Source organism: Chiloscyllium plagiosum, chromosome 5 (assembly GCF_004010195.1).
Source record: "Chiloscyllium plagiosum isolate BGI_BamShark_2017 chromosome 5, ASM401019v2, whole genome shotgun sequence".
Lineage (NCBI taxonomy): Eukaryota > Metazoa > Chordata > Chondrichthyes > Orectolobiformes > Hemiscylliidae > Chiloscyllium > Chiloscyllium plagiosum.
In genome coordinates, this window is record NC_057714.1 from 7,736,665 (window position 1) to 7,753,744 (window position 17,080).

General features: G+C 42.9%; 1 protein-coding gene across 2 annotated transcripts; it reads right to left on the reverse strand.

The window, feature by feature from the left end:
- Window positions 1-285: 285 nt before the first annotated feature.
- evx1 (even-skipped homeobox 1) lies at window positions 286-4,644 on the reverse strand. Of its 2 annotated transcripts, none has more exons than XM_043691011.1 (3): window positions 4,257-4,644; window positions 2,975-3,207; window positions 286-1,499 (listed from the first exon to the last, which is right to left on the reverse strand). In XM_043691011.1, exons 1-3 carry the CDS (start codon window positions 4,642-4,644, stop codon window positions 966-968), a joined length of 1,155 nt encoding a protein of 384 aa, XP_043546946.1. In that variant the 3' UTR covers window positions 286-965. The 2 variants fall into 2 exon arrangements, with proteins under 2 accessions (XP_043546946.1, XP_043546947.1); XM_043691012.1 differs by having other exon boundaries at window positions 2,975-3,212; window positions 4,256-4,644.
- Between the last annotated feature and the right edge of the window lie 12,436 nt (window positions 4,645-17,080).

The following is a 17,080-nucleotide window of genomic DNA, read 5'->3' on the forward strand; positions in this document are numbered from 1 at the left end:
GAACAGTTATGAACTACTTTTCAATTGATGTACTAAAGGCTTCGTTAATACAATAAAATCTTAATCGAACATAATACAATGCTAAACGAACCCCAAGTTGCTTTAAAAAACATACCTTTTTATTCTGAACTTGCAAATCAAATTATCAATAGTGACCGTGATAACCTATTTTCAAATTTTGTTCACTTTACCATGTGCGGAAATGCAGAGTAAGGGGCTCTAGAGAAATTCAATTTAGCCCATTCAGAGCCTGGGATAAAGCAAACACAGAAAACAATGCTCCTTGCAATTCTTTATTTTCAAATTCCAGAGCGTATCAGCCTTCGCAAGTTTCAGCTTTGAAAACTTGAAGACAACCGCATGTGAACAAATGCATTAATCGGTTTACTTTACATGATACCTATTCGCCCAATGAAACTCTCCACACAATTACTTCAATGTCGCCTTGTGTTTCCAGAACTGTACAGACCCCCCTGTCCTCGGGAGATTTGGCGACTTTCACCGACGCAAACCAATCAACGAATTTTTAAACGCCAGCTACTATAGCAAATAAAAACGCCTATTTTTCAGTCTCCAAACATGATATTGAGGTGGAGTTGTTCGGTTCCCCATCACATAATCCCATCCCATTGTGGCTTGTTAACGTTTGAACACCAAATTTCTATGATGAGGATATTATCATACAATTACTATTAAAACCTCAACAATGCACGCACACGACTAGAATACTCTCATCAGCATAGGACATATTTGGCAGATAACGAAGGAAAGAAGTCTTACAATCCACTGTATGGGTTAGAAGTGTGAGATGGAGTCCTGCAGATATGTAATGGAGATTTTGAAACAAGGTCTAGACATCCAGCGAGCCGACATTTCCACTAGTGTCCAAACCCTTCTCTCCAGAGAAAGAGATGTGTGCACATTTGGAAGGTGTATTTTTTTAAAGCATGCTGAAGGATGTTGCCTTATCTCGTTAAAGGGACTTCTTCCCTCTGGTCCAGGGACACCGCAGCAGCCTTGCTCAACACGGAAGGTGTGAAGGTGAGGAATGTGTCAGTTCTGGTGGTTGACGCACACGTGAAGTCTGTCCCTGCAGCTCTTTGGACCACCCCATTCGACTGACTGCTGTGGCACGTTAGGCATGAGCAAGGGCTGCTGCCGGTGCTGCCAATCCCATGGTTAGTGGTCGAAGGGTAGAGGGACGGGTGCCTAAATGCACACAGCAATTCGGGACGCGGGTAAGGGTGAGAAAGAACTCTGAAGGTGTCCAGGGGTCTCAAAGGGGTGCTGAAAGGGCTGCTCGCCGATGCAGACGCTGCAGACATGCCCATGTGAGGATAGTAGTGAAGAGGTACATGGGATGGGAAGGGATAGGGCAGGTTGCCAGTGGCTGCAGCGTGACTCATCATGTATGTATAGAAAGTAGGATCGGCTGGGTGAGGCCAGGTCATGGCCAGACGCTGCCTCTTGTCCTTCATTCTGCGATTTTGGAACCATACCTTAAAAAAAAAGAAAGCCAGAAGTGTGTTATTTGCAGAAAACATTGCACTTGGGTTGCAAAACAGGCCATGTTTTCTATTGTCACAAGGTATCTCCCAATTTGATGACATTGAGGGAGAATGTTATCTATCTTCCAGTATATTTCAACTGCAAATTAATTTTGCGAATCAAAGCGGGGTTGAGCCGTTGGGGATGGAGGGGCATGTTATTTCAGATTGAACAAGGCTACCTATTGCAAGCGAAGTGAGCACAACATGATCACTCGAGATCTTTTCACTGTGATACTGGGCCCTTCAGCTTTGAAAATTTATAGTCCAGCTTTTACTAGTGCCTTTTTTTGGCACACTGACATTTTATTTTTGTCGATTTTCAATCGGTTTATAAATACTCTGCAAAACCCAAAGCAAACCGTGCAATAAACTTACGACAATCGTGACAATAACATGAAAATCAATCCTCACTTTTTGTCAATGGTTCATGCACTGGATATGATACATCTGCTTATATATACACATGTATAGATAATATATACATATTATATAAATACCTACATATAGGTGCTGAGAAACCTCAAGTGACCCGACTCCCATTGACGTTAACCCATTCAAAGTTGGTGGGTTACTCTTTACCTACAACACTACAATTCCCCAATACCCACCATTTGCAAGGGAATGTTGCTCACGGTAAAATCAAAAGGCTGGCAAAGACTTCTTTTAATAGCATTGCTTCTTGAAATGAAAAGGGCACAGAACAGCAAGAGCAAAATAACACCTATGAAACAGAATGTTATTCCAAGAACTCACAAAGATGAAAATGTGAGGGACTTGTCCTCACTCTGATGAAGGAGCAGCCCTCCGAAAGCTAGTGCTTCCAAATCAACCAGTTGGACCAGAACTCGGTGTTGTGTGAATTTTAACAATATTTAGAGGGGGCACCTGTGTACAGTGATTTCATAAACGTTATTGCATCAATGCAACAGATTAAACTAAGGTGATGCAGGTTTGCCACAATGCCACCTCTCTCGGAACACCAGATGCCTGGATTTTAACACATAAGCATTGCTCACTCTGCATTTGGAATGAAAATCCTTTGGTTTCATTACATGAATATATTTTGTGTTCAGGGTTTCGTTTTGCCCTAACCTACCCCACATGAACTAACTGATGGTCATTACTATTTAAGTATCCAGTAACTAACACCCGATATTTCAATAAGATGCATAAATAGTATTTATTTTCATCAGGGGTACCAAACATAAGGTCATTTTCTTTGTCGACTGTTTATTTTGCTACTGATAGCAAGATTAAACTCAGGGCTTTTCGCGTTTTTCTATACTCCTGGTTTATTGTCTTATGTGGACCACATCCTTTTCAGCAACTGCCAACTGCACTTCATTTCTTATGCATCTTCTGATCTTATTGTTTATGATTAGTTATCGGCCCAGGCATTTCATCCTACTCCGCCTCCCGTTCACCTTGATAGTGGTTTCTGGTAAATTTAACGCCGCTGCTAACTCGCATCTCCTGGGCCTGGAAACATAGTTTTCCCGGTAGAATTCCTTTTCCAGCCTGGCGATCTGCTCTCGGGTGAAAGCGGTTCGGTATCGGCGCATCTGGTCAGCTCCACCGCCGCCTATCAGGCTCTGAGAGCCGGCCACTTTGGGAATCTCTGCCCCGCCGTTCGTGCCGATCGGATCGGAGGGTTGCCCTGAAATCAGAATCACATCTAGAAGGGTTACCAAGTGGGGCATTAAATGCAACAACGTAAGTTCAGAGAAAAAGAGGAAAATTGCTACTCAGAGACCTATCTCCTTCCATGATTCCACATGTTGTTTTGTTCATTTTAACGCTCTCAGCACTCTACACATAATTCATTTGATTTATGTCTCAAAATTCTGAAATTTGCATTATATTTCGGACTTTAAAGTTTAAAATATATCTTTGATGCCGTCAATATATGTATTCACCTTAAATATATGTATTTATCTGTTACCTGTGCACAGTGTAACAGATAAAGCGCCCTTTGTGCCTCGATTGGCCTTTTTGGCTGTTATTTACTGAAGAAACAGGCACCTTCTCTAAACAGCCGACTCCTGGATATCTCGTGGCACATGCTGGCTACACAAAGTATGGGAGAAATTCCCGAGCTCGTTTGAAATGGACTCCCCCTTTTTCTCAGCTTTTCTCTCTCTCTGTAGTCTCCTCCCGGCTTGAACAAGACTATAAAGTGCATGCCGGCTGCTGGCAGACTGAGATGCTTTCATATGCACCGGCTCTCATTGAAGCTCATCCTGAGATACCTATTACCGAACTGGCGCCAAGAAGACCCTTCGAAAGTGACAATCTAAACCCTCCAAAGGTGTTAACTCCTCAGAACTTGGGACTTTACGGTCCTTAAACGAGTTTCGGAAATCCATCAAGAAACCAAAGTAAAAATCGCAACGAGTTTCTTGTTCTTTAAACACTTGATTTGCAGGGGTTTTTTTAAATGACAAGTTTAGTTGGGTTTTAATTGTGAAAAATGCAAATCATGAAATTGCCTCATTAAATAACATGAAAAATGTAATTCTACAATACAAACTAAAAGCTATTAATGTATGCCTCGAGAAACTACATTTTGGCATTTGTCACGAAAGATGAGTGAGATCTAATTTGTCTAAGAGATAAATTAAGCAATCGTTACTTACTTTAAGAACAACTTTAACATGAACTCCAGGATGTAAAGTAAATGGTATTGCAATCGAAATTGATCAGTACCTTTGTTTCCGTGGTAATCTTGATTTCCCGACACACAATTTGGAGTGCAACTGACATCTATCTCATCATAATAATCTGACTCCGTTTCCGGACTGTTTTGGACAGAGAGACATTTGCTCTTCGCCGAGCAGCCATCAGATGATGACTTATCCGGGGCAAGGAGCCTTGAAGCGGGTCTCATCCGAGTGCTACCGTCGGTCTCCTCGTCCCCACTCTCCAGTGTCACAGGCGCAGACCCAGGGCTCAAGCAATTCCTCGGGATCACGTTTTCACGGGACTCGATGACTGGGCTCCCAGCTGGCTCTGACAAATTCGACACCCTCCTGCTAACAAGATTACCGTGCTGACCTCGCTCCATCAACAGCAGCATCTCTTTCCTTGATTCCATTGTGCGAAGATCGGAGATCAGAGCCAGCAGAGGAACTCAAAGCAAGGAGGGGACACAGTTCGAGGGAACACGGGGCTGGGGGTGGGGGGGAATGTTGAAGGGTGAAAAAAAAAGCGAGATGCAATTGACCTTCTGATGTTTGCACTGCTCTCGGAAGCACTGAGGGTCTGGGAAGGATCACCATTCTAATCTGTCATTCTTATGCTGTCATCGTCATTGCAGTGCCCGGGTGACGCCAACAAACTGATTGTAAGCGGTTTACAAGAGATAACGCCTGCCACCGTGAAGATGAAAGGAGGTTCGGTTTGTCGCTGCTGTATACACGTAAGTAACCCAGAGAGAGAGAGAGAGGGGGGGGGGGGGGGGAGAGGAAGTGCGAAACGAACTGAACAACTCCCACAAATCAGACTGTCCACAACATTACAGCATCTCTGGGGATATAGGGACCAGAACATCGGCAACTTTTCTTTGCAATTCTTTTGTACTGTATATATGCAATCGATAAGCACAATTATTTAACTTTATAAGCGGAATCATTCAAAATGCTGATTAATTCTGGTGTCATCGTCTTCATTATCCCTCTGCAAAGCACTTTGAAACCTCTTTCTCCGTTAAAGGAAACATAGGTTGCTCTGTTGTGTGATTTTTAACTAGGTTGTTACTGTTTATGTTCGTTAATACATTTGATAAAACGTGAATGCAAATCGTGGAACTGTCTTTATACTTTTATCGCACTGATGGGAGTAGCTATGCAGTATACTTCCCAGGAAGATTTTGCATGCAGTTTCGAGAACAGTTTTCCTCTTTCTAATGCACATTGTAATAACATTCATGGAGGACGAATAGATGCAATTAATAGTAACGGTGAAGCTTCAGGCAGGCTGCCTGTCATTCTTAGTGAGCATGTATTCCCTTTGCTTACTGTAACTGATTCACAAACACAGACGCTGAAGGAACCATTACCGTGTTGTTTAATGAAATGAAATTCACCCGAAATACAAAATTTGTTTACGGGCTGTTCACTTTTTTAAAAATTTAAATACATCTCCAGATGCACCTATTGTAATTCCTTGGTTGTCTGAGTATTCTATGAATTGTTTGATGATAATTTGGGTTCCCTCTGCAGCCTTATAGGCTTAACTAGTTTACTCAGGTATTTCGCATAATTGGCATTTTTGTTCGAGGGGGAGACGAAATTATGTTGCTGTGTCAAACCTACTGTTTCCGTTCTTTTGCAGCCAGTCGTTTCTATATGTGATAACGTTAGTGTAATGCTTCCTCTATTACCAAATAAAACGATTTGTCGGATAATTTATATCATTTCATTTTTAACACACACATTTACTGGATGTTGTTTCCACACAGGTAAGTGAAGAAAAAAAATGAGGAGACCGAGCATCTAGATATTAAAATATTAATACCTAATATACTAAGTCATTCGAATGAATTAATCTAAGCAATTTCAAATGGGAGCGCTCGAAATCAGAATGCGAGCATTATTGTTAGTCAAAATGATCTAAATCGCTAGACAGCACCCTTTATGTCTGTGGAAGGGAAGTGTGTTAAAATATCACAATATTTGCTGAAGGTTAAAGAACAGAACACAAATTCCAAGACAGGTCACTGTGGGCCAGTTGACGTATGAACGCCATCTAAAGGGAATAGTGTAGATACGTCAATCACCGCGCGGAGCAGTAAAATGCCAACAGGCTTCTTTTTTAAGGAATATCGCTTCAAATAATGATATACTGTTTATTATCACGGAAAGAAGTAAATTCTATGATCACATACACTTGGATCACTGAGGAGCACTAAAACAGTTTAAAAAGTGCTCACGTGGTCTTAAGTTTATCGGGCAAAATTATTTGACCATCTTTTAAAAACTCCTCTTCGAAATGTGGATAATACTTGCCGGGTTACCATTTATTAATTGCTTTGGGGAAGTGGGTGGCGAACTGCCGGTCCCGTTTTCAGGAGGTGGTGGTGCTGCTGGTTTTGGGGAAGTTCTGAATTCTCATTCAACTCTTGCCCTCATCCTTCTGGCTGACAGAAGTTACCGTTTGAAAGGTGCTGGTGAGCGAGCCTTGGTAAGTTGCTCCATTGCATCTTGTAGCTGGTAGACATTGCTTCTAAGTGTACATTCATAGTGGAAGGATAGAATGCTGAAGGTGATGGATAGGGTGTCAAATTATTTGTTCTGCATGGTCATCCAGTCAGGTGAAGAGTACTCCATCACACTTTGCCCCTTGCAGATGGTGGACTGCCTTGGGGAGACAGGAGGTGAGTTACTTGTTGCAGAATTTCTAGCCTCTGGCCTACTCTTGTAGCCATTGTATTTATATAGCAGGTCCAGTTCAGTTAACAGAATTTTGATAACTGGAGATTCAGCAATGGTGATACCACTAACTATCAAGTGGATGTAGTTACAATATCTATTTTTGAATATAGAATCCCTACCATGTGGAGGGATCATTAAGTCTGACTATGCCCATCAAGTCTGCACTGACCATCCAAACAGTATCCCACACAAACATAGACACCAACCCTATCTCTTGGAACACTACATGGCCAATCCACCTAACCCACACATCTTTGAACTGTGGGATGAAACTGGAGCACCCAGAGGAAACCTGCACAGACATGGGGAGAACATGCGAACTCCACACAGACAGCAACTCAAAGTTGGAATTGAACCCAAGTCCCTGGCACCGTGGGGCAGCAGTGCTAACCACTGTGCTACAGCAGCACGCTAGAGGTATTGATCCATGTGGACATGTCTCAGTATCTGAGGAACCATGAATAGTTCAATCATCAGCAAACATCCTTATGATGAAAAGAGTGTCGCTGATGAAGCAACTGAAGATGGATAGCCCTAGGACACTTTCCTGAGTCACTCCTGCAGTGATATCCTGAGATAGTTAACCTCCAACAGCCACAAACATCCAGATTTGTATTAGGTATCACTCCAACTGGTGGAGAAATTTCACCCTGATTCAATTGACTTCAGTTTTACTGAGGTTCCTTGATGTCATACTCAATCAAATGCTGCCGTGATGGCAAGGGCAGTCACTCTTACCTCATCACTAATTTCAGTTCTTTTGTCCATATTTAGGCCAAGGCTGTAATGAGGTCAGGAGCTGATTGGTCCCTGCATAACCTATTTTTGCTGTTTAAATGCTAGCATAGTTGATGATTTCTTTCATCTTTGCTGATGATTGAGAGTAGACTGATGGGACAGTAACTGACTGGGTTAGATTTGTTCTTCTTTGGTGTGCAGGACATAGCTGGGTAATTCTATGCATTGCTGGGTAGATACTGGCATTGCAGCTGCAGTGGAACAGCTTAGCTAAAGGCATGGATCATTATAATGAACAAATCACAATACAGACTTTATTTAAAAAATCATGAATCTTCTCAGGTACTTCTTTATTGTAGTTATATTTTTATTGAAAAAAAGAAACTTTTTGGATATTACAACAAATACAAAGCAAAGCAATTCAAAAACAATACAAAGAAATTAATTAATTTCATAAATAATGAACTAATAACTAGTGAATCATGACAGTAATAATAATACAGCTCAACGAAACAAAGTAATAGCCTTCAATTATCGAGAGCATAAATTTATACATATTCATGTCTTTGTAGTTCCTCCTCTCTGGATACCAGGTTCATTAAACAGAATCATTATGGCTATATAAAGACCCTTTTTAGTATGGTAGACAAATCTGTGCCCAAGTAGTCCAAAAAGGGCCACCACATCTTATAAAAAGTCTCACTTTTATGCTGCACCATACTTGTAAGAAAGTCCAAGGCCAGCTCTACAGCCTGTGGGGGGGGGGGGGAGTGTTTCAGATATTCATTTTAACAGAATGTTCTTTCTTGCATAAATAGTGAGAATACAGAAAAGCCTTTTTTGGTGTGGGTCTAATGGAAGTGGATTATCAAGACCAAGAAGAAGAGATACAGGGTCCATCTCTACCTCTATGCCCAAGGACCCTCTCTATTTTGTCTACTATGTTGCTCCAGTCTGCCCACAGCCTAAGCCAGAACCAGAGACAATGAGTGAGCATGCCCATGCTCACTTTGCAATTAGGACACATTGAAGATAATCCTGTTTTAAATTTTGAAAGGTGGTCTGGCGCCAAGTGGACCCTGTAGAGAATCTTCAATTGCAAGGCATGGGTCCTGTTGCAAATTGAGATCCTCCTTGTATTTTCCCAGCTATCCTCCCATACGTCAGAAGAGATCTCAACATCCAATTCTCTCTCCCATACCTCACAGAGCCATTTGGACTCATCCGAGGGGCCCTCTCCCAATAGATAATAGACATTGCTGACAGAAAGTGTGCTCTCAGCACTCAGCACCCTCTTCTCTGTGTCAGCTCTATACGAATCAGTTAGAAGTGTGATCTCTTTGTGTATGAAATTTCTAATTTGAAAAAAATGGAAGAGGTCCCAACTGGCAACTTGTATTTCTGAGTCAACTGGTCAAAAGACATCAGTATATCCCCTTTGAAGAAGTCACCCAGGCAAGACACAACCCCAGCTGCCCATAATTTAAACCCTGAGTCCATCATCCCCAGTTGAAAACCCAGCATACCAACTATGGGTGTAAAAAATGATGTTTTGGCAATATTTTCTTCACTCTGAAGCATTGCCCTCCATGCTTTAATGGTATTAATAACTATTGGGCTACGGCAATATTCCTTAACTGTCCTCATTTTGTCCAAGAACAGCAAGCTAGTAAGGGGCATCTGGCCTGAGATGCTTCAATGTCCAACCATAGTGAGTGAGGGTCCCCCTGGGCCCAGTCATTCACATAAGATAGCAACAAGCTTAATTGATCATTTTTGATATCTGGGAGGTCCACTCCTCCCAGACTGTGGGGTAGCTGCAGTTTAGTCAATTTAATAAGGGGTCGCTTGCAATATCAGATAAAGGAACTGAACCAGCTGTTCAGTCTTCTAAATGTTTGCTTAGTAAAAAGCAGAGGAAGCAGTTGCACAGGATACAGCAGGCAGGGCAGAATGCTCATTTTAATAAGGGCTTTCTGACCCAGCCAAAAAAATCGAAAGTGACTCCCATAGATTCATAGATTCATAGAGATGTACAGCACAAAAACAGACCCTTCGGTCCAACCCGTCCATGCCGACCAGATAAACCAACCCAATCCAGTCCCACCTGCCCACACCCGGTCCATATCCCTCCAAACCCTTCCTTTTCATATACCCATCCAAATTTCTTTAAAATGTTGCAATTGTATTAGCGTCCACCACTTCCTCTGGCAGCTCATTCCATACACGTACCATCCTCTGCGTGAAAAAGTTGCCCCTTATGTCTCTTTTATAGCTTTCCCCTCTCACCCTAAACCTATGCCCTCTAGTGCTGGACTCCCCCATCCCAAGGAAAAGACTTTGCCTATTTACCCTATCCATGCCTCGCATAATTTTGCAAACCTCTAAAAGGTCACCCCTCAGCCTCTGAGACTCCAGGGAAAACGGCGCTAGCATAGTCAACCTTTCCCTACAGCTCAAATCCTCCAACCCTGGCAACATCCTTGTAAATCTTTTCTGAATCCTTTCACAGCATCTTTCCAATTGGAAGGAGATCAGAATTGCACACAATATTCCAACAGTGGTCTAACCAATGTCCTGTACAGCCGCAACATGACCTCCCAACTCCTGTGCTCGATACTCTGACTGATAAAGGAAAGCATACCAAATACCATCTTCACTATCCTATCAACCTGTGACTCCACTTTCAAGGAGCTATGAACCTGCACTCCAAGGTCTCTTTGTTCAGCAACACTCCCTTACTCTTTGAAGGTCTTGTTTGATTCTGTTGAATAAATGGGCAAAATTGGTTTTAAATAGCTGATCAAAGACGGGAGTAATGAATATACCTAAGCAGAGAAAGCCCTCCTGTGACCATTTAAATGGAAATCAAGGTTCATCCTCAGGACCAGGCATTTTTGGGAGACCACCCATGGGGCATGGCCTCCGATTTTGCAAAGTTGATCTTGTAACCTGAAAAACTACCAAGTGAATTAATGCATTGTATCAGATCAGGCACCAAAACTGTTGGGTTTGATATGAAGATAAGAACGTCATCGGCATACAATGCAATGTTATGTAACTTTCTCCCCACTTCTGGAGCAGATATATTGGGATCCTATGTATTGCCTCTGTCAGTGGTTCAATCCCCAATGTGAAAAGCAACAGTGATAAGGGATGTAGGTTTGCTCACTGAGCTGGAAGGTTCATTTCCAGACGTTTCATTACCCTACTAGGTAACATCTTCAGTGGGCCTCTGGGCGAAGCACTGCTGATCATTCCTGCTTTCTATTTATATGATTGGGTTTCTTTGGGTTGGTGATGTCATTTCCTGTGGTGATGTCATTTCCTGTTATTTTTCTTAAGGGGTGGTAGATGGTGTCTAACTCGAGTGCTTGTTCTCTATCACCACAGGAAATGACATCACCAACCCAAAGAACCCCAAACACGTAAATAGAAAGCAGCACTTCGCCCAGAGGCCCACTGAAGATGTTACCTAGCAGGGTGATGAAACATCTGGAAATGAATCTTCCAGCTCAGCGAGCAAACCTACATCCAGAATGTTTGCCTCTCTTAAAGATGGCGGGAGGAGGCCATGACTGCGTGAATCATTAACATACTAAGCATTGGTCCTGACACTATATTTATAAATTTCTTATAAAAATCACTGAGAAGTTCATCAGGTCCAGGCGTCTTTCCATTCTGAAGCTGCCTCATAACCTCCTGCCACTCTTGCACTGACAGTGGGGCATTAAGGAGAGACTCTTGCTCAGGGGTCACTCCTGGGAGGTCCAAATTCCTAAAAAAAGACTCCATCCGAGCCCACCCATCTTCACTACTTTCAGACTGGTATAGTTCAGAGTAAAATTTCCGAAATGCCACGTTAATCCTTTTAGAATCGTGGGTTAAATTGATCAAGTTAATGGCTTGGGGAGCACTCCTTTTCCTGTCAAGTACTTGCCTGACTTATCTCAATGCTGAAACAACCTTCGTTTTGCAAAAGTAAGCTCCCTCTTAGCTGTCTGTGTGTGCAAGGAGTTGAGTGTAGCTCGAAGCGCTGTGATCCTCTGTGGTTTAGCCAATGAGGGCCTATGAAAGTATGCCTTTCCAGCTGCCTTCAGATGTGTTTCAAGGAAGCGTTGCTGCTTACCCTTCTGCTGTTTCTTACTGGCAGATTAGGAAATATCTAACCCTCTAACATAGGCTGTGCCAATTTCTCAGAGAATGGATGGATTATTGGCTGAGCCTGAATGAATGTCTTTTAAAAAACCCTGAATTCAGTAGAAAAGAATTCTGTAAACTTGCTCTCCTTAAGAATGAAGGGATCCAGTTGCCAAAGCCTCGGACCTACCACAGTATCCTCACTCTTGACCATTAGATACACTGCAGCGTGATCAGCAATAGTGATATTGCCAATTGTACGTGACACCAGCAAGCCCAAAGGCGCTGTGGGAGTCATAAAGAGATCAATCCTGGTATGGCATTTGTGCGGATTTGAGAAAAACGTAAAATCCCTGCCAGTACAGTGAAGGCACCTCCAAATATCTACCAGTCCTAGTTCAACACACAAATCCCTTAATTGCTTAGATTGTGAAGAAGATATCGGGGGGTGGGGGGTGGGGCCTTTGGGAAATCTGTCTACCATAGGATCTATTAGACAATTACAATAATATGCTGAGATGTGTCATTAACCAGTTTAGAAAGGGTGTCTTTCAAGAACTTCAGGGCTTGGGCCAGGGAACAATAAACATTTAAGATCCTGTATTCTTCCCCATTTGTCAAAGCTTTAAGGATTACAAATCTCCTGTGTGTGTCTTTAATGCACCCTAACAACTTAAATGTGAGATTTGTCCTAACAAGTACAGCCTCCCCCTACTCCTATTATTGAAAGATGAGAAATAAACCCAATCATACCCATTCTTTTGCAGTTTCAAATGCTCTGCCTCATCTAGGTGTGTTTCTTGCAATAAGGCAACATCCACTCTCTCCCTTTTAAGACTGAAAAGTACCTTCTTTCTCTTGACCAGCAAGTGACTCCCTTTAATGTACCAGGTGCACCATTTGAACACAGCCTTAGCCATGCTCATCCACAGATTCAATCAATAAGCACATCGACCTGGACCCAATATACCGACCACTGCCGTGGACAGCTGGAACTGACAACCGGAAGCGGCCGATTCAAACCACGACAAATGCCGGAGGAAAGATCACAGAAGCGCTTCACAGGAGGCTCCCAAGCACTGAGGATGTCACCTAGACAGGGGACGAAATGTCTGCAACACAAATTCCAGCTCGGCGAACAGAACCACAACAACGAGCACCCGAGCTACAAATCTTCTCACAAACTTTGAACTTCTATAGCACCATTTAGACTCCAGAGAGCAAGAACTCAAATTGCGAATCGCCAAGCTTCACAAAACACAAAAACTACATAAACAAAAACAACTACAACCAACAAACCTACAAAACTTGCAAAAACAAAAAAGCACCTGAGGCACTGATTAGAGGTATTTACCTCCCCACCCCCACCCCCCCCAGTCCAATGAAAGGGGGCACCTCATATCCCAAAACCCTATAACCATCCCAACTGCCCTCTTAATTCCTACTAGCTAGATTTGCACCACAAACACAGGCAACCCAGGATAAAGTAGCAAAAAAAAGTAAGAAAAAACAAGATTTGTAAAATACACAAGTAAATTAAAACTAAATACGTCACCCCTCTCTTGGTGTAATGTAACTTAGAAATTAAAGGTAAATACTCTATCCATCCCGAGCATAATTTACCGCAACTTATTACCAACAAAACGAGACTCCACCAAGACCTCTCTGAAGAAGTACAAACACGAACAAGTCTGTTATCTGTGCATAGTCAATTGTCGGGCTTAAGTCAGTGTGTCCACAGAATTCCTAGTGATTCAAATAAATACACAGATCCATTATGATTAATCCAAAGCACTGCTGGATATCTTAAAGAGTACTGGAGGCAAAGCTCTCGCAATCCCTTCTTGATGTCATTGCAGGACTTCCTCTTCTGGATCACCGTCGCTGAAAAGTCTTAGAGAAACATGACCCTGGAGCCCTTGCACACCAACGCCCTTGGATCCCTCCCCTGGGTTCTGGAAGCTTTCATGACTCTCTGTTTGTCTTTATAATGATGGAACCATACCAGGACTAGGCAGGGGCGCTGGTCCATACGTGACCTCCATGCTGCGACCCAATGGACTCTCTCAATCTTTATCTTTCCCTTTGCAGCCTCAAAACTAAGGAATTCTGGGAATCACCTCTCAAAGAATTCCACTAGGCGCTCACCTTCCGTCCCCTCCGACATGCCAACATCACAAAGGTTCTTTATTCTGCCCCAGTTCTTAAGGTCATCCTTCAGGTCCAACAAACCACAGACCTGTGATTCCAGGGCTTCTATCCGACTCTTGGATGAATCAGCCTCTGCTTCCACCCCTGTGACCCCCTTGAACCTATCAGTCCTTTTCTCCAGATCTTCCAGCTGCTGTTTGTGTTTTTGCAGCATAGCAGTGACCTGGGCCAGCTTTCCCTCGGTGTTTTCTTCAATCTGCTTCCCCAGGGCCTTGTGAGATTTGGTGAGCTCCTCAGTCAAGGCCTGGTGAGTAAGCACGCCACCCCATCAGTGGATTAAGCTGCGGCCCCAGGCCTGGGCAAAATCCTTCCTTTCTTTTGCATTCTCCAACAGCAGAAATGAAGGTAAATGAACTTTTCAGGTTCTGTAGCTCTTTTACTGTTTTTCTTGTTCATCGTAACATGGATGGGATGGGTTCTAGCTCTGTCCTGCTGATGTTGTGGCGCAGAGCCCAGCAATGCAATCCTCCTAGGTCACCACCATCTTGGATCCCCTCAGGTACTTCTTTAATACTGTCAGGACATCCCTGGTGAATGATTTTAGCAACCTTTTTTGTTATTCATTCATGGAATGAGGGTATTGCCCAGAGGGTCAACCATATTGCTGTAGGCCTGGAGATGCATGTAGGCCAGACCGGGTAAGGATGCCAGTTGCCTTCCCTAAAGGACATTAATGAACCTCTTGTCATTGCTCATCATCAGCAGTTGCTGATTGCAAAGGTTCACACTGACCCTGGTCAATGCGTAACAGAAACTTTGATAACATCTTCATCTTTGCAGTCTAGAGCATTAATGCATAGATCAAGAAGAATATCTTGGTCTTCGTGTGGTTTTTACAATCTACCCAACAAATCAGATGTCATCATTTTAGTACTTGGCTTGTATCTCAGTTCAAAGTTTGACCTCTGCATCTTGACAAGCAAACACTACAAACATGACAGTGCACTCAGTGGTTTAAAGCAGGAAGTGACTATTAGGGTACAGCAGGGATCAATGCTTTGACCCCAGTGATTCACTATGTATTATTAATTTAGACAAGAGAACTAAATGTGTTATCCACAAATTTGCAGATGACACAAAGCTGGATGGGAGAGTGAACTGTGAGGAGGATGCAGAGATGCTTCAGTATGATTTCAGCAACTTCAGTGAGTGGGTAAATGCATGGCAGATGGAATAGAATGTGGATGAAATATTGCAAAAATGGGAAGGTGGATTATTATCCGAATGGAGATAGATTGGGAAAGAGGGATGTGCAATAAGACCTGGGTACACCAGCCACTGAAAGTAAGTATACAGGTACAACTGATGGTGAAGAAGGTATGTTAGTCTTCATAGTGAGAAAATTCAAGTCTAGGGGCTTGCTTGAATTGCTCAGAATCTTGATGAGACCTCCCTAAGGTACTGTGTGCAGTTTTGATCTCCTTGCTGAGAAAGAACGGTCTAGCTATGGAGGAAGTGCAATAAAGATTTTCAAGACTGCTTCCTGGGATGGCAAGACTGACTTATGAAGGCAGACTGGATCAGTTTGAGTTAGTTCAGCAGAAGGATAGTGATCGCATTGAAACCTAAAAGATTCTAACAGGACCAGAACAGGATAAATGCAGGAAGGATGTTCTTGCTGATCAGGGGACAAGAGCAGATGTCACAGTCTAAGGATATGGTGTAAGTCATTTAGGACTGAGCTGATGAAAAATTTCTTCACCTAGAGAGTGGGGAGCCTATGGGATTCTCTGCCACAAAAAGCATTTGAGGCTAAAACATTGAATGTTTCCAAGCAGGTATTAGATATTGAATGGTGGAGCAGGCTGAATGGCATACTCCTGTTCCTATTTCCTATATTTCCAAGGTTCTAATTCTAATGGCGTATGACCTGTTACAATGGTAATTTTCTTTTGCAAAGTAAGTCTATGTGAAATTGCATAATGCCAAATACCAGAGCTAATGTATCATGCTGTATTTAGTAGTTGGCCCTGTGCAGATGTAAGATTTTCAGTTCAAAAGCATCAGGTTTTTCATCTTGCAGAATACACATACCCAGCCTTTATGTGATGAATTCTCTTCAAAAATCATGACTTGCCTGAGTTAGTATATTGAAGTAAGCAAATGTTTCCGAAAAATCCCTCCTTGAGAGAATTGAAGATGTATTGCAAGTTGTGTTGTCACACAAAGGGGACAATCCTCTCAAGCAAATCACTCAGTGGAAATGGGAGCTGTGACACTGGGAATCTATTGGGACACCATAGTGGCTCAGTGGTTTGCACAGTAAGAGGGACCTGGGTTTGATTCCAACATTGGGTGACTAACTGTGCAGAGGTTAGTCTGTGTGGGTTTCTTCTAGGTGCTCTAGTCTGTGTGGGTTTCTTCTAGGTGCTCTAGTTTTGTCCCACAGTCCAAAGATGTGCAGGTTAGTTGGATTGGTCATGCAAAGTTATCTGCAGTGTCCAGTGACAGGTAGGCTAGCTAGATTAGCCATGGGAAATGAAGGTTACGGGGATAGGATATGGGATTGGATCCATATGGGATGCTTTTCAGTGGGTCGGTGCAGACTCGATGGGCTAAATGGCTTCTTTCTGCACTGTAGAGATTCTACAATATGTTGAGAGCATAGAGTCATAGAGACGTACAACATGGAAACAGACCCTTCAGTCCAAACCGTCCATGCCGACCAGATATCCCAACCCAACCTAGTCCCACCTGCCAGCACCCGACCCATATCCCTCCAAACCCTTTCTATTTATATACCCATCCAAACGCCTCTTAAATGTTGCAATTGTACCAGCCTCCACCACTTCCTCTGGCAGCTCATTCCATACACGTACCACCCTTTGCGTGAAAAAGTTGCCCCTTAGATCTCTTTTATATCTTTCCCCTCTCACCTAAACCTATGCCCTCTCATTCTGGACTTCCTGACCCCAGGGAAAAGACTTTGTCTATTTTTCCTATCCATGCCCCTCATAATTTTGTAAACCTCTATAAGGTCACCCCTCAGCCTCTGACTCTCCAGGGAAA

What these genes read in the sequence shown, in the direction of transcription:
- evx1 (XM_043691012.1), bottom strand. Translation starts at nt 4,644, where the DNA reads ATGGAATCAAGGAAAGAGATGCTGCTGTTGATGGAGCGAGGTCAGCAC. An exon ending in GATTACCACGGAAACAAAGG is followed by an intron (nt 3,213 to 4,255) that starts TACTGATCAATT and finishes TGTGATTCTGAT; the next exon opens with TTCAGGGCAACCCTCCGATC. An exon ending in TACCAGAAACCACTATCAAG is followed by an intron (nt 1,500 to 2,974) that starts GTGAACGGGAGG and finishes TTTTTTTTTAAG; the next exon opens with GTATGGTTCCAAAATCGCAG.